This window comes from Drosophila suzukii, chromosome 3 (assembly GCF_043229965.1).
Source record: "Drosophila suzukii chromosome 3, CBGP_Dsuzu_IsoJpt1.0, whole genome shotgun sequence".
In the NCBI taxonomy this organism is placed as follows: domain Eukaryota; kingdom Metazoa; phylum Arthropoda; class Insecta; order Diptera; family Drosophilidae; genus Drosophila; species Drosophila suzukii.
Window position 1 is genome coordinate 72,389,473 of NC_092082.1, and position 20,201 is coordinate 72,409,673.

At 38.0% G+C, this 20,201-nt stretch overlaps 1 protein-coding gene across 6 annotated transcripts in view; it reads left to right on the forward strand.

Annotated features, from left to right (window-relative positions):
* FER (tyrosine-protein kinase Fer) overlaps positions 1 to 20,201 on the forward strand; it is a 34,824-nt gene that overhangs the window by 6,240 nt on the left and 8,383 nt on the right. For 4 of the 6 annotated variants that reach the window (XM_065865947.2, XM_065865948.2, XM_065865949.2 and 1 more), the window contains 2 exons: positions 1,094 to 1,325; positions 3,560 to 3,747. In XM_065865947.2, the coding sequence (XP_065722019.2) occupies positions 1,130 to 1,325; positions 3,560 to 3,747 (384 nt within the window). In that variant the 5' untranslated portion in view covers positions 1,094 to 1,129. Of the gene's footprint in view, positions 1 to 1,076; positions 1,326 to 3,559; positions 3,748 to 20,201 lie in introns of those variants that run through there. The other 2 variants (XM_070996890.1, XM_070996891.1) reach the window with 2 other exon arrangements.

A 20,201-nucleotide genomic window follows, 5' to 3' on the forward strand; every position in this document is an offset into this window, starting at 1 on the left:
GAAAGAAAGACCAAATTGGTACTATAATGATGACTTGACTAATAAACATTCAATTTGATATAAATTACAGAAATCATTTAAATTGGGAAGCGGAACGAGATATAATCATTTGAAATTGATATTAATTGTTATATTTAAATTCATTGAGTTGTTATTTTTTAATGTATGGTATTTTAAATTAATTCACCTATTATATAACCATATATTTTTCCTGGAACTCATTATCCCTTTTAAAAAACCTTCCTTTAATATTATCAAAAAACCAAAATGATAAATTACCTGATTTAATTTGACATCGGGAGGCTCTTTCTTCTTGTGTATCTTTAAGATACACGTACTTGCCGCACACACCTTCTGTCGCTGTGTTTCCTTATTGACTTCGCCCCTCCCCCCTCCACCCCTGGGGCAATGTTTATTTTTGTTTGCTCGCCCAGCAAGCGGGAAAAACAAGTTTTTTTCTTTGAAACCAAAACAACAAACCAACAACTACAGCAACTGCGCCGCAACTCTTGGCTCGCTTTGCTTTTGGAAAATACTTGGGGAAAAGTTCAAGTGAAGACAACTGTTGCATTCAAAATACCACAGAAAAAACGATAAAAAAAAAAATAAAAATAAATATACACATTTATGTGTGCAAGTGTCGGGTGTTGTTGGGTGAGAGCGGAAAATGCGTTAATTAGCGGATAAAAAAGTATATGCCAGTGACTCGAATTAAGTCGTTAATCAAAAGCCGGGACGAGATCGTGTGTAATTAGCAAAATATCGTGACATATGCAAACAAAGCGGAAAAAAAACGAAGATATGTCGACGCATGTGAAAGTTTATTTTGGAAAAATGTTCAAAAAAATAACAAAAAGTGTATGGTGTGACATAAATAATTAATTTTTAGTGAGGCGATAAAGAGCAAAGCCAGCGAAACCCCCACAAAAATTGCCATGCAACAAGTGTTTGCCATATGTCCGCTATGTTTTTTCTTGTGTCTCTTGTGTAATTCCGCTCTCACCCCAAAAAAAAACCACTACTTTTTAAGTCTGGAACCACGATAAAGCAACCGTTCTGAATTATGCCCCCTATATATCATATCATATCGCAGAGAGCCGGGACCCAAATAGGGAGTATCGAGAGCAAGATGGGCTTCTCATCGGCCCTGCAAAGTCGGGCCGCCCACGAGGCGCTGATCGTTCGCCAGGACGCCGAACTCCGGCTCATGGAGACCATGAAGAGGTCCATCCAGATGAAGGCCAAGTGCGACAAGGAGTACGCCATCAGTCTGACAGCTGTGGCCCAGCAGGGTCTCAAAATCGATCGGGCTGACGAAATGCAAGGTAAGACATGCGATTCAAAACCATTTGCACCACCGATAAGATAGTCCACTTAATTATTTGCTTAATGATTCCTCCACAAGTGTAGTTTCCACTTGATACGGTACTCTTTTACTTCGTTCCGAGATTTTCGTACCTTAAATAAGAACTCGTATCATTTAAAAAACTTACTTTTAGGAAGGAAAGGTCTTATCTGCTCTAAAGAGCGTTAATTTCTTAAAGTTCTTCTGAAATAACGTCGTTCAAGTTTAGTGGTTATTTTTTTTGTTTTATTTATTATTGTTATTTATTTGTTATTGGAATATAATGCAAACAATCTTTATAAATATAGCCGGATGAATGTGTATTTACCACGGTTTGCAAATTTTTAAAATGCTTTACATTTTTCCCTTTACTGTGCTACTATTTGTTCATTATTTAATATAAATAAGTTTAAAAAGTTCTTATATCAAACAAATTTTAAAGCATTATAGTAAAGCTTTATAAGTAAACAACTTTTAAATTTTGGTGTACCACATGATATCAGTGTATTTCAATTTCTTTTAAAATTTTTTAAAATTTTAGATTTATCAGATTTTGAAGATTGATTTAAATAATATTTTTGACGGGTAAATGTACTATGAATGTTTATTAAGAATAGTCTTAACGTGGTTTTTAATATGAGAAGTCATATATTTTCGGAAAACCAATAGAGCACTTTCTTAAACATTTTATTTGGCCACAGCTAAGCAGCTTTAGCTTTCCTAAGATTCCTCGTGCAGCCAACATATGTTCCCAAAAACACAATTTACAGCTAAATAGACCGAGTATTATAGTGAGATGCTCGAACTTCAGTGACCTTTTGGGCATTACTCACAATATTGGCTGGGCGGCCAGTGCGGTTACGGCATTCACCAGCATATCATCCATTAGTCAGGGTAAATGTCCGGCATTTATAAGGCAAGTGTCGATAAGCTGGGTGGATGGTACGATGACAGTGTTAATAGCCTCTATACGAACTGGGTGGCGTCAATGGGAAGAAGCGAGACCGATATTATCTGAAGGGTGGAGAACGAAATGCTGGCCAAATGTACACATATCCCTTCCTGAATTTTCCATTTCGGTGTGAGTTTTGGCCAGGGGCTATCGCGTGACTCGATCGCATTTCCAAGTGAATAATACGCGTTAGGTTCTATTTCAAACGACTCGAGATAATCGCCAGACAAGCAAATCGTTTTCAACTACCGTCCACTGGGTGGCATCGTCATCCGGCGGCCAGGACTCGGAATCTTGGTAAATTGGCCTGGCCAAGCTCATCAAAGTGTCGACAAAGTGCAGCTGTCTTGCTCCCCATAGAACACATGAAATTGCTATAATTTGCAGTCAGTGTCAGTGTTTTTTCTTTTTCCATCTTTTTTTTTTGTGTGTTCGCTTGGGAAATGTTTTCGTTGCTGTTTACATGGCCAAACAAATGTATCCGCTGGATGCGAACTCACGCACACAAAGCCAAGTGCACAAGAGCGTAGCCGAATGATTTAGTTCGGGCCATTTGATATAGTTTAAACATACCCACATATCTCCAATTTCAGTGATTCTCTCACCTTGACCATGAACTTGAATCGCTCGATTTGACTGCAGCTTGAAGTCGAAATTTCTGACTTTGCTGCTTAGCGAAGCGCTAACGTTTTGGCCAAAAAACAAACGTGGCTATTGGGCTATTATATTTCAGATTTTCTTAGCAAATAATTCTAATTTACCAAAATCTGGACAATGTATTTGCGTCACTTCAGCTTAATGCTGGCTCAAAGAAAATGATTCACTGCCCGGGGACTTTCGATTGCACTTTTACCCAACTGTTGAGCGGATAAAACTCCAATGAGTCATGCTCTGGGCAAATTGTGGATTAGCTGCGGTTTTACGGGTTTTAAGACTGTGCCTAATAAAGATATAGTCTGTCATATGACTATGCATTTAAGGAGATGTAACTTGTTGTTATCACTTGGGATTAGCGGGAAATATATTATACATTTTTGTGACGGTTTTGTAAGTTTGTAATAAGTAATACAAAGATGGGTGAAATACTTGTTTATATTTTTTAGAGTATTGGAACTTTACTTACCCATTATACAAGTATACATATTTCTGAAAAATATTAATAATAACTGGATGATGGTATTAAATAAATAATCGCATATATTTGGCTAAAACTTTCTAAAACTACTGCTTACTTATAGAGTGTCATCACTTTCTCTTTGCAGGCAGCCTGATCACAAAATCCTGGCGATCCTACATGGATGAACTGGACCAGCAGGCCAAGCAGTTCAAGTTCAACGCCGAGCAGCTGGAGGTGGTCTGCGATAAGTTGACCCATCTGTCACAGGATAAGCGAAAGGCCCGAAAAGCCTACCAGGAGGAGCACGCCAAGATCGCAGCACGCCTGAATCATGTGAGTGTTTTGGCCAACACCTTAAATAACCATAAGACATTCAAACACCAAACGCGCCCAATTCACAACCCATATGAATTATCAAAAGACAGGGCACTGGGAAAAATGGGGTGATAATGGAATATATTCAAAGCTACATTTTAAGTAGAAAAGTAAAAGATAGTATATGAATCATTTGTGATAACTAAAGATATTCCAAATGTAATGGAAAGAATGTCGATTTTTGTATCTTTCCATCTTGTAGATATTATATAGATAGTATCTACTCCAGACTCCCTGATAATTGTGTCTTTTCTTCGGGTGTATGAATTCATTTATTTATGATTGCCATTGAGGAGTCAACCACAATAACAATCATTATGAGCTCGGGGCCCCGAGAACCTCAAGCCGAAGCTCCGCCCACAGCCGTCTTTTGTTGACTGACCATTGTTCGATGTTCTTATATACAATATTAAGTATTTGTATAACCAAAATAAATATTAAGCGTTTCTGCGGAAAAGAAGAAACGACTTGGGGCACATTTAAGCAGCTTAAGAGTCTTGTAAACACACTCGCCGAAAAAAAAAAGAAGGAGAACACCGATTGTTATTGGCGTTGTGGGCCCAGTCGATGTACTAAATCAATAGAAGTATTTATTTATGAGCCGTGTCGTGCGGCAACAAGTTTATTAACCCAGCGGGCAGAATATTAGAAGAGCTAAAAAAAGAGCAACACGGGCATGAAGAAGGGTCAACAAATTGCGAATATTCACGGGTGCTGACAGCAAATTAGCATTTCGACAGTCACAAAAGAGCGCGGCAGAACTTCACAACCAATATTCTGGAAAAGGTGGCTTATGGAAAAATGCTTTTTGGCCACATGCGACATCATGTTGTTGCGAACACTGCCAACAAAATGTTGACGATGACCCAAAAAAAAAATTGTTTTGTTTCGTGATTTTGGCATAGAATTCCGCTACTGTTTAATATCTTCCTGCGGCCTTTGTCAAGTCTAAACAAAAGTCTCGTTTGCCATTGCACCGCTCACCAGCTTACTTTAGTATTATTTATTTATTTATCAAGATACCCATCTATTTTTGTGGCAAACAAGACTTTTTGCGCCGCAGTTTCGCTGGTGCAAAGCAAAATTTAACGGCCGGCGAGAATGCCAATCAAAATTTCAGCGAATCGTCGATGATTTCCTCACAATGTTTAACAATGTCTAATGTCTGTACTTGTTTATTAAACAACCCAGATAAAACGAGGAATATTTGATTTTATAAAAGAGAGAAAATAAAATTGAAATAAAATAGATTATAAAAGAATTTGATGTGGAAGTTAATAAAAAGACCTAAAGCTTTTCAAATTTAATGTGCTTCCCTAAAATGTTTACAAACTGTTTGAGGATTTATTTGTTCCTTCATGGTCAATAGTTTGTAATCAAATAGTAAACTTGGGCAGCACAAAAAAATAAATAAAAAGCAAAAAAAAAAACTAGCAACACATGCTCCAAACTTGCGCCAATCTCAAGTCAATTGACAACAATTTAGCGAAATAGCAATAAAAATTACAAAGCATGCAGACAGCAGCAAAAAAGCAAGGCAGAATTCTGGGTAAAAGACCCCGAACCCAAGTGGAAGATGAGAGCCCCGATTCTCCTCTCCGGGTTCTAGGTCTCCAACGTCTTTGGCTCTTTTTTTTCATTTTCTTTATTGGACTTTGACTTTGTAATATTTGCGCAATGGATTGAACAGAACAGAACAGAACGGCAGCAAAAACCTGAGTTATGGTCGAGAGAGCGGGATACAAGAACTCATCGAGGAATTGTTGCTGTGTTGTTGATTTAATAAGTGTCTAGAAATGGGTCGACCAGTCGACCAGTCGGTTGGTCTCTGCAGTTGGACGGAATCGGTTCTATATGGTGGTGTTCTGGTGCTGATGGATGGAATTGCAGTATGGTGTTGATGGATTGGCATTAGATTATTATTATTGGGGGCAGGCAAACAATCCAGTCGTTTAAGATTGAAGTAAATTGATTAAGACGATGACGTTAAGATATAGAGCCTATAGACTTGGAAATTATTTCAGAAAATCACTCACGAGTAATGACAGCGGCCTACCCAATTAACTAATTAATTAACTATAAATTGAAACCAATTATATTCTATTTAACAGTCTAGTTTTTATCTATTGCAAATTAGCTCAATATAATATTTTTATTGATCTAAACACATGTTAAAATATTTGTCTTTTCACAATTGCACTGTTAAATATTTATTTACCCATAAAAAGCTTCTAATTATATAGTATTCACTGCTTAAAATTATTAACCTACATAGTTATTCCGCACTTAAAATGATTTATTTATTGTCTTAACATTTTACTGCTCATTTAAAAGTACTTTTGTAAATATCAAGCAATTGCGTTCTGATTGTTACAATTAAGATTGCGAATTCCAGGAAAAGCATTTACAACTTTTTATGACTGACGACTAAAAAAGAAGGCAAATTAGCTGTCGTTAAGGGGGAACTTAATCACTTTGTTCAGCCTGTCATCGCTATGTTAAGAAAAACATTTTGGCCAACTGTGAGTTTGGTTATTAATTGAAAACACTTAAGGGCGCCCGACTCGCCCTCCACTTTCGGCTAATGGATATGGAATTTGCTTTAATGTATCTTTGTATCTGCTGGCCTGTCAAATCTACTGCACACACGCCCAGCGAAAAACGCATTAGGGTTCTGAACTTCCGGGTGGGTTTTCCAACGCTTTTCCACACACACACATGACAGCTTTGCTGGGGCTTCCCAGACAGATATTTTCCCCCTCATATTCTATTGATAAACCGCAAAAGGCATGCTAAAATGCCTAGAATCGATACATTTCCATCGGTTGGCATTGAAAACACTGCGGCGAATCGTACTCGTATTAATTACAATAAGTTCAATTCAAGTTTCTTTATGACGTCGTGACGTCAAGCAGAACAACAACACAATCGGTCGTCTGTGTTTTCGTCTTTGGTATTCCAGATAAGCCGATAAGATATGACTTTTTGAAGTGGGCGAAGGGGGCGCCAGTCCAAGTGGAGGAGCACAAACAAGCGAGTGCAGTGGCCACATCAAATGTATCTATCAAATGCACATGGCCCGGGTTGGGAGCACACTTGAAGATACTTAACAAATGGCATGCAAAAGCCAGCGCTTGATTGAAATTCCCCATTAAACTTGTTCTTGGGGGGGTTTGGTAATGTTATTTGAGAGACGGCGCCATAGTTATTTTCTGTTTTTTATTTTTGAACCACCCCTTAGTCCTGGGAAGTCTTTCACCGTTTCACCCCGAGTTCCGACACCGAGTTCTTTTACTGAAGTCAATTGGATCCGCACACAAAAGCCTTTGGACATGCCTTTTAATTGAGCTGCATTGACCTGTGCCCGGAGTTCTCAAGTGTCTACAAAGTTTTACCCCAATGCATAATTGCCGCACGCACGTACAGCCCCAGTAAAAGGTTCAAATAAATGCGAAGCTTAGGGGAAAATACACAAAAAGAAATATATTATCTAAAATTTAAATGCATTTATAATCTTATCTTACAATTTGAATTGCAACTACCTTCAAGATTTTGCAAATTAGTATTATATCACTATCATTATATCATACGTTGCAAAATCATTCATATATAACACATGGTGATGTTTATCTTATATTTTTTTTAATATATCGTATCTTAAAAATATAATATATTATTAGTATTTAGTATTTTAAATATTCTATTGTAATTTCAACTATTTCAAACTTTACTCAAAAGATTTGTTTTCTCCTTGTGCATTTGGGGATGATTTTGGCTGAATAAAGTTAATGCAAATCTAGAGTTGGAAACCGACTTTTGGTAATCTCGACCAACTAAAACAATGCGATACGGCTGGACTATCATCTGACAGCACTGGGAAAACAGCTTCGCACCACATGATAAATGGAGACCCGAAACTGAGCCAAGTACAGGGTCGCAAATGCGTTTCGTATATTACCATTTCGGGGCATAAATTCTGGATGTCTTGATCCCTAAATGCTATGCACATAAAATGCCAAAAACAACTTAACTCAGTTGGCCGTCTGCGTGGGGGTTTTGGTTTTTTTTTTTTTTTTTTTGGGGGGAAAAAGGAGACTGGGGAAGCTACAAAAGTTTCTTGACATTGCGACAAAAGCAGCACAAATTGCAGGCACAGGCACACATGCTGTTGTCTCTCGACGGGTACAACTTGTAGATACTTTTGTATCTGTTTATCGGCTAGTCACTGCCATAAGTTGTGTCGGCCTGTGTAAAGCCCAGTGATTTCAAAAGTTTTGCAGCTGCGAACTTGCTGAAATACGAAATGGTCGCAACTGCACGCAGTACATAAAAATTAGAGCTGATATTTGTTTGTTGACAACAAACATGGAGCAAAGTTTGTTTTTCCAGTCGTTGCGAGGGGGCGGTATTGGATAACGATTTGTTTCGGATTTTTTTTTTGGAGGGGGAGTTGTTAAAAAGCAAACTTGTGGTGGTCGCCGGACGACGTCATGGCGTGCTGCGACTGGCGTCGAACACCCGGGGTTGGTTTTCCCCAACTTCCGATCCCCAACTCTACAACTCCCCATCGAAACATCTACCCCAAACAATCAAAGGGGGTTGCTAGCATAATTGCCACATAATAACCTCGACTGCGGCGCCACTTGGAGTTGCCACGGCAAGTTCCGGCTGCAGTCCGCTGACTCATCTGCCGACGGGCAAGTTGCAACTTTCGTTTTTGCCCAGCCTCGAATGTTTGCGGAACTATTAACCAGCCATCCAGCCGCATCAAGATCGTCTGGGCGACATAAATGCACTGGTCGGATGAATGCAGTGAGAGAAAACGTCATAAAATATCTTAAGATATAATATTTAACCATAATTGGTTAACAGTTGAAAGTCCTAATAACCCTATGTTAGGCTCTTCAGTTTCTTCAAATGGTATAATAGGTTTCCTAAAAAATGTTTTTAAAATTTTCGCCATTAAGATATCTAACTATAGATATTTTTATGAATATTTGTTGGTGGATTTGTTGTTAAACTATAAAACTTTCTTATTAGATTTTGTGGTAATATTCCAAAATATTTTTGTGAGACCCTTTTGATTGCTACCCCTTTTTTCTGAGTGTAAGCGAAAAGCGTGTTTGCCAAACTCAAAGTCTCGAAGGCCCTGATGATGATTACTTCCGCCAAACAGTGACATTTTCCACGTGGCGAGGCAATTCCCTCGCTTAATGCAATCGGGCATTCGGCTGGAGAAATCTGTCTGCAAAGTCTTTGTCTGCCAAAAATAAACAATAAAAAGAAATCATTTCGCTTTGACATATCGGAAATAAACTTGCCACGGAAATATTTCGTTAAAGGTTATAACCTTGAATCTTGAAGACACCCATAATTTTCCTCCACATAAGTAAAGTTTTTTTTTATTTTATTTTTATATAGTTTTTCCCTCAACACTATATGTAAATTGAAATTAAAATACTTTTGCTCGCTTTCTCATTTTTCATTCTGTGATTTATTTGGCTCGTTATTGGATTTCGCCTTAATTCAATCCCTTTTAATTCGAAAATATCATCAATTATGTTTGTTGATTCTGCCAGCCTGCTGGATTTGCGGCTTTTGTAGTTTCTTGTTTATGGGATATGGAACTAAGGTGCGGTATCATTTCAGTCTGCTGCTCTGTTGTTATTTTTCTCCAATAAATACTTTTCCTATAGGGAGGGCCGCCCCTGGGTCTGGCCCATTCGCCCACGCCTTCATTTGATCTGAACACCAGCAGCCAAATTGTTTACTTATAGGCGAAACGCTAGAAAACATGTTTATTTATAAACAAAAATATCTTGTGTGTGCTAAATGACGACAAATTATAGCTATTTCATTGCTGCTAATTTTCTAAAGAAATGAATACACACATCAAGCTGGGGATTACACCTTTTTGCCCCTCATTTAAAGCCTGCACGTGCCTTATTTTTAATTTCAGGAAGTCCGCTGTGGTGGCAAATTGAGTTAAGCTTAAGCCCGTTGGACAACCGCAAAAATGGCCAAAATAAATGGGGAAAAGTTGTGCAACGTAGGTGGTTTGAGGTTGGGTTTTGGGTTTTGAGTGACAGAAGGATGGTTCCACAATGTGCAATGTCAAGGATCAGGGTTGACGGGTTGCCAAGTGAATGGCAGGCAGACAGGACTTCAGCCGGGATGAGTTCCGTTCCGTTCCGGACGCCTACAAAGCATAAAAGTCACCGGGTCCACAGGATGGGTCCACAGTCCTGGTTGAAATTCTAATAAAACCCGAAAATGTCAACAAGCTACAGTGGGCTATGAGGGTTGGGAATGGGGATAAATGGAAATTTGCATTATGTCCAGAATGACACGATATGGAAATTATTATGCAGACATGGTTGAGTTTCACTTGAGTTCTGTCTGAGTTTTGAAACCCTTTTCTCACAAGTACACCTTGTTTGACTATCTTTTATGAGGCAATTACTGTTGTATTAAAAAGGAACATCTTATCTCATGAATATATTATTTTTTTTTAATATAACCAAAAATATTACCGAATAATCTATCTTTATGTTTCATAATAATAAATATATAATTATTAAGATCGTTTTTGATGAATGTGATTTTGAATAGTTTCATATTTCAAGGTTTTTGGGATCTCAATTTCTGATTTATAGTCATGGAAAAATAATATAATTAATTTTTTCTGTAGGTTTCTAGAATGTTTCTAATTTAAAAATAACTTAATATTTTAAAACCAATTTTTTAAATCTTACATTAAGCTATATTTAAAAACAAAAACAAATAGATAAAAAAACTTTTTTGGGAGATAAATAAAATTGTTTCTATTATTTCTTCCATCACTGTATGTTCATTATCAGCAGCCTCAAATTTAAAGTTAGTCTATTCGGAACAGCTTAAATTTAACAAAATCCATCCTAAATAGATTTTTAATAGTTCCCCAACTTCGGTGTCCTGGCCAGTTGTTACATCCTCCCACTGCCGCAGTCTGCGAACAATTTGTTTCGGCCCCCAAAAAGCGCAGCCAAGTGCCAACGAATTTCGCCCATATCATGTAGCCGTAGTTCCATGTCCATGGTTACGGCCTGGCCCTTACTCGTTGGTTTTTTGGGCCCAGACACCGTTGTCGAGCCATCCAGACTTATGGCCACATTTGCTTCGATGCACAAAAAGGGTAAATTTTCATTTATGGATATGTGTGTGGGGCTCTATGTGGATAGAAAATGCATTGAAAACCGCTCGGCAAAGATACAAGTTTGTGAGCCGATTTTGATTAAACTAATGGTGGTCATAAATCACAGCCACACCAACCAAAACGGCGGCAGCGACTTTAATCAAATTTACTTTAATGCTAGAGGCAAAATCTAACAATTAAATTGGCGCGACCGTAATAGTGGGCACTTTTATGTCCCAAATGGGTAAAGTTATGCCGAAATGGTATGGGTTTGTTGGCAAAAGTCTGGCTTTGGTCCTTCGGCCTGATGATAATGGCAACGCCGCCGCCATTAACAGAACGCATTATTGTCCGTAATTTTCTGTCAAACTGTTGGGTTGAAGGCAATTTTGCGGAACGGTCTGTCGGCGCAATCAACAAAACTCCAGCCGAGAGACACGCCCCCCTGAAGGAAAAACCTCGTCGTCGTCGTTGAAATTTTCCTAGGAAACGCATTCAGATTTTTTCACGTTCCTTTGGATGGAACCTCCCCACAAACAATCCACCCTCTTTCGCTAATTTCCAGTGCCTTGGTAATATTTTTTGGATTTTTACGATGCCGTAGAAGAACCAAGATGTTTTTGTTGTTTGTTGTTGTTGATGTTTGCCTTTGGCGTTTCACTCTACCGCCCTGCACATTGCTCATACGCAGTGTTGAACCCGCCGAAATAAGAACGTAGAGAAAATAGTGGAAAATTGAAATTCAACGGGAGATAAAGAGTGGTGATGAGGTGGGTTTGGGAGGGTATGAGGGTATATGGCGTCCTCTGTTGACTGTGTCTGCGTTAATTCGGTTTTGCTAATTTGGAATGGCGCCAAATTGAAAATAAAAACTTTGCAAGCTCGAAAAAATACCCCCAGATACAGTAAACAATCGATAATATGGCTAATTGAAATGGTTTTTCCGACAGGTGATTGTTGTGAAAAATTGGGTGATAAATTGTCAGAGAGAGCTGTTGGCAATTTAAAGTGGAATGAAAAGCTAACTAACTAAGGAGAAATCGTTTTACTTTAATTTCTAGTTTCTAATTAAAACGGTTTAAATATAAAATAAATAAAAATAAAAATGGAACACTATCTTAAGTGGCAAATATTAACCCAGACGACTTGAATACCATTCCTATAAATCAAAATTTTAACAACAATTTTAAGTGATATTCTATTTAGATATTTTTTTTAGCTACACTTCATAAAATTCTTTTCTTTTATTTTTTGCCTTTTCTTTCAACTTTCCGTCAGTCGGAAAATTTTCTTGTTTTCGCTTCGCGCAAAAGTGAAATTTATGTTCTCAGTTGGGGCTAATTTATGTTGCACAGAAATGTTGCCAGCTAAATAAATAATATTGTTTGCCATCAAATATAGGAAATTACGTAGCCGCCGCGTGTGCCGCCGCCAAAAAGTGATATTTTCGTTTAAGTGCAATGGGAAATGCGACAGCTGCAGCCAGAAAATTAATACGCTAGCAATTGCTGGCTGTTTGATTTTAGTTTCACACAAAATGCAGGCAAACGAAAATAATGAAAACGCCAACAGATTTTATAGCTGCCTACTAAAAATAAAAATGGCGCAGTGCAGTCATGACTCAAGATATTGTGGCATACCCAAAATTTGCAAGGTGGAACCAGAAAGCTTAACCCACCCATTTGGTTTGGTTTGGGGTGGGGCACTTTCATCATCCGCCGCTGGCGGAGAAGCCGCAAAAATGTGGCCATAGGTCAGGTGCTGAGACCCTGGCCAAATAAATCGATTCCCTTTCGAAAAATTCACCTTGAAAGTCGGCAAGGGTGAACAAAAGGACAGCCAAATTGTTTTGTTTGCGCTCATTTAAATGTACTTGAAAAAAGGTTGGGTTTTAGGTGACAGATGGTGGGGCTGGAAACCCCACACAAGTCGAAGGTAAATGAAAATGCAACCAAGAATAAGGAAAGAAAAGTCAAGCGAATAATGCTTGGGGGGCATATCACTTTGAACTCACCCGAAAATAAACATTTTAAATGCAATTGGGGTCATTGGAGCACACACACATTACAATAATGTGTTAATTGATGAGTGTGCTAATTCACAAATTGAAAGTGCGAAAGTTACGTGAGGCCAAGTTATGATGAAACACGAGAAATGCGTCAACTTAAGTGCTCAAAATAAGTGGAACGAAAAGCGAGCAAAAATAACTTCTATGCGAAAGTAAGACAGAAAGAAGGCCTAATAACTGAGGCCATTTAAAAGAGGTTTAAAATGGGAAAAATAAGTATCAACATTACGATAAAAAATTAATCTCATTTAAAATCTGGCTATTAAAATATCCCCTATTTTCAGTTGTTAGAATTTATTTATAAATATTGATAAATTATAAATACCAAATTCATTTGAAAACCATAAAAAATATCTTTATTTTTAAAAAGCAACGCTCGAAATTACCCAATTCCATATTTAAACCTTTGTCTTTTGCTCTTTTGGACCGCACCTCTTTAATTGTTTGACTTGCGATTACTTGGGTAATTAAAATCGACCTAATGGGGTCCAACAAAATGGGGAAATGAGGAGGCCAACCCAAGTGTAACTCCAATATGACATTGAACTCTGGTACTCGAACGCTTTCGGGCTCTCTTGGCCCACCCTACCCGAAATTGGTCAAGGCGAGTGTTTGAACTCGACGGCGGTGGAAAAAATCGAAAGATACAATATAGTGACAAAGTGCCACTAGAAACCGAAGGGGCCTACTCACAACGAGAGATTATTTATGGCCCAAAAGAGACAAAAAGCGGGCTGTGTCAATGGCCAAAACTACGGTCAACCAACCACCAGTGAAGCAGGGAAACGTGCCAAAAACTGAGGCAATAATAACCATCGTATAGCCTGCTAATTTTTTGGTAAGGTCGCCAGAAAAGGGGTTTTTTTAGTTTTAAGATCTGTGAAAACCAGAAGAGGGGACTGGGTTTTCCATGCGCCACTTTTTGTACACTTGCAAAGTGATGTTGATTGTCAGCTGAACTTGTTTGGTTGCGGATTTACCATGCACCACATCCGCATCCGTGTCACCAGCGTCAGCGTGTCGGGACGAGCAGAAAGTGGAGCAGAAAACCTGAAAAAAACTCAACCTGGTACTCTCATGAAAAAAAAAAAGAAACATAACCAAACCATACATACTGCGAGAAAACCAAAAACACATCGCAAAAAAAAAAAGAAGTTTATTTCTGGTTCTCGACGTGCATCTCGCTCGTCGCGTTTCGCATTCGCCGATGCTTAATTGAGGAGATTTGGAGTCAATTATTGCGAAAGAGAAATTCTTAAGCGCAAAACTTTCGAGCGTGAAAGTCGACTTTGTCTAATTTGCACTGGAAAGCCGCCAAGCCGACTGTGATCCGGCAAATGATTATGATTTGCTGTGCATTTTGGCATTGCATTAACATTAATAAGAGGAAAATTGCCCGCTAAATGGGAACACGCCCACAGACCGACAAGCCTTTGCACCGAAAGAAAAATATACCACTTGGAGAAATACTTTTTAGGTTAACATGCAAATTCAAGAACTAGCCTAATACAAAACGCGAATTCTTTAGGTTTTTTAGCTATTTACTAACTGTTCTGTATCTCTAGACAAAATGATTATTTTAGCCCAACCTAAACACAAGAATAACCTTTTACATGAAAATTTAATATAAAACGTGAATTCTTCAGGTTTGTTGTTTATATCTGTCTATATTATTATCTATATGTTTATCTGCTTACAACTCCTTATTTAAAATCGTCTTAGTAAGGTATTTACTGCTTACAAATTTCCTTCGCCTTGTTAATAAGCTTATATATTTTTATTAACCCCCCCCCCCCCATTCATTTAAAATTAGTAACCATATATATTTCGTTGTGTGCACGCAATCCCAATAACAATCTTGTAATTGCCATCTAAATGAAACCAATTGCAAAAGCAAAGACAAATCAGTGTATCAATGGGGAGCTTTCGTCTGAGCGGCTGGCTCCTAATTGGCAATTTACGTAATGAGTCTCTGATTATCAGGTAATTACAGCGGGAAGTGGAGCAGTATGTAAGAAAGCTTGATGACGTTAAAGCGATAGATATAAAGGCAATATAGGTATGGACTCATTTGTATACATATATTTCCGATAAACCGGTTAATGTGCACTTGCCTCGAAAAGGTTCTCGCCACTTGGAATATTTAAAAAGAATTCGTTTTAATTTGCGCATACCGTAATCACAAGATCGACCCAAAGTTGATCGCCCTCGCTCCGGTTGGTACGAGAAATGCCAAAAAAAAACAGAAAAACAATACAAGAAAACAACAAAGCTGGCCAAAAAAAATAAGAAAAGGAAGAGAACAGCTCTAACAAGGTCATAAACAATTAAAAGAAGTGACAGACTGTGTATGACAATAAATACTAGAAACACAAGCTCACGTACTATAGTTGCTACGATTTTTATCTCGTGTGTGAATTTTATTTTGCTCTGTTCTCCAACTCTATCTTGAAGTTTTCCACATTCGCATTTGCCAATCTCTTTCCGCGAATTTCAGAAGGGGAATGTTGATCCCTGGCAAATAAAGAAAAAATCACCGCGAAGGTGGCGCTTGTTTTGTTTGAACTTTTCCATATACCTAAACTGTATGTATATAGATGGTGATATTATGGCCATAACCCAGTATGGTCTTGACCAATTTGGCTAATGGTACCAGCTCAGAAGTTACGCTTATTGAATACTAATTTGTTTACTTGGTTAGTGGCTTGGTTAGTGGGGAGCAACGCAGAGCGTTTCTCGAGGATCGTTCGAGTGTGTTAACACATGAAATCAACTGTTATTTTTCGGGGCCCCAAGAGGCCCATAAATCCAGGGCTTAAGTCCCTTCTGTTCGTCTCATATTGCACGAGTTCTAATTGGAGTTGCGGCCTAGCCAGGCGCAATAAAAATTAAGTTACCGTCTTGAACGGAGCGCGTTAAAAAGGTTTTCTAACACGCCAACAGGCAACGAACTGTCTGCTAACCCTTTTTCTTTTTCTTTTTATTTTATTTTTTTTTTATTTTGTATTTTGCCTGTCCGACTGGCTGGGCCTTTATCTCATTATAATCTACGCGCATGTGCGGCACATTCGTATCTTTTCAGTCAATTTCAAGTACCCTCTGCCCTCAGATGCAGGCCGAGAAGATTCGAGCCGGGTTGAACAAACAGCCAGCAGCGGCAGCTGGGCACTGAGAGAAATTTTTGGGAGATGAAGAATTAAGAGTTTTGATACTTAGCAGATAAATTAAATGTTATAGTAAAAAAGGGATTCATTTTGTAGGTTACAAATACCATATATTGGTAAAACAATTGAAAATATAAGAAATTTAATATAACGTTTTAAAAACATGTACTAAGTATATGATATCGAGCTTTAAAACAATGTATTGACTTGAAATGCAATATTGAACATCGATCATCAGTTTCCATTGTTGATATAAATTAATCCTCTCTTAATGAATTTTATTAAAAAAGGATAAACCGCCCACATTTTTCTCTATAATACCATATGTTACCATATAAATCGTGTTCTTTCCTTATGAATCTATTTTTTTCCCAGTGCACTTAAAGAAACAGGGACCAGGAATGGGGGAAGAGTCAACGGCAAACAAGCGCAGACAACGTTTGTCGGTCAAAATCAAAATCAGCCCCAGCCTTTGTTCCTTTAATTCCGAGAATCGTGGACCAGTTATGAAACAAGTCTGCAACATGCACACAAACACAAACTCGGGGGCAAAAGAGAGTTACGACGAGGCGACGGAGCAGAGAAAACAATAAAGAACCCAACCCGAGGGCTAAAAACGTATTGGGCCCGAATCTGGACTTTAGCTGGGAGCAGATGGGTATGGGGGAATGGTTGCTGGATGGATGGAGTATATACTATATAGGATGGGGACTGGGGACCCGACTACTTCGTCTCGTTAGCTGCGCCTGCGCAACGGCCAAGGAAAATACTTTATGGATCGAAGACAGAGTCGTCGGGGCTTTTGTACCTGCCACTTGGCTCCGGGCAGCGCTGCAACTGCAACTTAATTTCTTGGTCGGCGCAGTGCTGCAGAGTTGCAGTGCTGCGGCGTTGCAAGTACTTCATCATGTTTGGGGGAGCAGTAAAAATAAATTAACAAAAGCCAGTCGGCCACAGCCATTCAGCCATTCACCACTTCCCGACTGGTCTAGCTGCCCAATATGAGATGTAATAACTTGGTTGGGAGGAGAAGGAGCAGGAGACCCTCGGATAGCCAGATCCGTGCGAACAGAGTGCGCTCCCTTGACATCAAAAGCGCAGCTGGTCCTGCTGTGGATCAAGTTCAGGCTTTGGTTTCGTTTCGGCGATGGCAGAAAATCTCATAAATTTGTATGGTAGCTGGAAGGGTGTACGATCTCTGCTAACTTGTCTTAGAAATTATGGAATAATTATTGGAGTCCCCAAAACAAAGCAGCTAAAGAGCTATAGAAATGTTTATGATATTATAAAAAAACATATCAATTAACTTCACATCGCTTATAGATATATAATTCATATTACCCTAATTTCTGCTGATCTAGGGAACCATTATAAGTAACCAATGACTGATTCCCAATGAAATATCAGAATTTTCTGCATCTTATCCATTTCTCTTAAACATATTTAAAAGGTTTGGAAACTATAGAAATTAATTCATTTTTCTTTGCTAAGGGTTTTTAAAACAAATAATATAAAGCATTATACCTTTTGTAAAATCTAAAAATATCTATTGTCCTAGCTAAGATTTTTAATATATTTTAAAAAACCTCACACATTTTTTCCATCTAAAATATTATTAATAAAAAAAACTTATTAAAAGAAAGAAAATTTCCAAGGGCTTCTTCTTTTTAAAATATATAGACTTAATTTATTAATTTAAAAATCGTAACTAAATATTAATTTAACAATTATTACTCAAATTTTTAACTAATTTCTTTTAATACATATTTTAAATGGAACCTGTCTCTTCATAACAAGATCATACCCAGAGATATTACCATATTTTTTAGCGATCTGTTTGGTTGTTAAAATTTATGCCCGTTCCGTGGAACGATCACTGCCGCAGGATTTCGCATGGGAGCGGTGTGTGTATCTGTTTGTATGCAAAACAAGTTGCAAGCGACACGTAGGTGGCTTTGAATATTGAAAAGTCGTTCTGCAGCCTCTCCTGCGGCGATTGAGACCTCCCGGTTTTGGCTTGGATATTCCAATGGAGGTGGCAGTTCGAGGGCCCGAAAACGAAAGACTCATGCGACGAACTCGCTTCTGGCTCGCGGCAATTGGCCAATTCGAAGACACTTTCACTGCGATCGTCGATTTTGCCATTCTATTCTTTTGTCTGACTTTTTTTCTGATTTTTTTTTATTTCTTCCGTGCGACGACGACACTCGACTGAAATAGAAAGTGCTGGCAACGGCCGCATCGTCGACAGCATTTGCAGATACAATTTAAATTCGAACCTTTTCGTCATGCTTCTTTCACTTGGCACGCATGCAAATTTTGTGCAAAACACATAAAGCATGGGCAGACAGCAATAAAAAATAAATTAAAATAAAAAAAAACTTGGCAAATATTATTCACGAATTGGCCAACGAAAGTGAAGTTATTGCATGGCAATTATGCGACTGATTTGTGAATTGTTTAAATAGCGAATTTTAACAGAAGCCAAAACGGCCAAACAGAGCGATTACAGTTAAGACCATCAAAACGGGTTGGTCGTTAATATATTAGCGTGTCCAGTCCATTGTTGGCCCGTCTAGAGGTTCATTGACCATTGGCAAAAAGGCACAACAGCACAAAACCACTGGCACGACAAGTCTGGGCGGCTCTATCTCTATGGGAAATTACTCGAAATCCCTGGTCCGAGGAGGAGGAAATACTCGTGTATTGACCAACGGTCATAAATTTGCATAATTCGCAATTGCTATGGCCTAAACGCCAGCCGTTTTAAACTATCTCGAATGTTTCATAAAACATCATTATTATTGTCAACGCTGTCGGCACTTATGCAACATCTTGTGTGGGGCATAGCCTCCAGTTTTTTTTTGTTTTTCTTATTGAAAAAATCTCCCGGACAATCGGTTGCATTGATTTTTCCCCCCACCTCGAGCCACAACAAAGGAAAATCCCAACCGCGTGTGGCATTTCCTATCGTTTTATTGTCACAGCTGCCACCATGGCGTTTCATATTCAAATTTGCCAGCCAAGAAAAACTCTCACGCGCTGACAAAAAGATAAAAAACATAAATGCAGTCTAGGGTTTAGCTTTTGACTTGTTTTCCATTTTTTCCTTCTCTCTCTCGGTTTTCTTGACTCGGTTTCTTTTTATTGCATCACGATTCCGCAATACATTTGACAAATTTATTTTGATTAGAGGCTATTTCTTTGGAAGTGTAGACATGAATTGAATTTCGCTTGATTGAGTTGTGCTTTTTTATCGTTATTATTCGTATGTGTGGTGCGGTACACTGAAGAAAAAGTTGGCATAATAGGGTTATTAAAAATAGGGAGAATTCCTAGAATATTTTTAAAATATACTGATTTTTTCCTATTCATTTTGCAAGTGAAGGATGTTTTTAATTAATATTAATGCTCTTAAACTTATAGATATACATTTTACTAACACTAAAAACAGAGATAAATCATAGAGTATTTTAAAAATATTTTTTTTTCTATTTAATATCGCAAGTAAAGAAAATTTTTAATTAATATTAATGCTCTTAAACTTTTAGATATACATTTTACTAACACTGTGCTGAATTCTTGCCAAAAACATAAAAACAAAAGTGGATAAAAAAATAGACCATGACGTATTAAACAATGAACATATAGTGGACACATTTTATACAAAAATCCCCTTTAGATAGAGGCAATAATTTAAGTTTTGACTCATTGACAGCTTGCAGCTTATTTTAACGCAATTAAGAAAATATTGTCCAAGAATTTTCCGCTTAGTTTAATGTCCGATGCAAACGTTTGCCAAAGTATACAGAAAACCGAGACAGAAGCAGAAAATCGAATCGAAATAAACGGCAAACAGAAAGAATCAAGCTGATTAATACAAAACGTGGCAGCTGGCACCACTTGTCACAGATTCCATTAGGTCATCGCCGCATTTACATATAGATTCGGAATTTTTAAACTGTGCGTTGTCCACCACTTAGAAGACCCGAAACAACTAATGAAA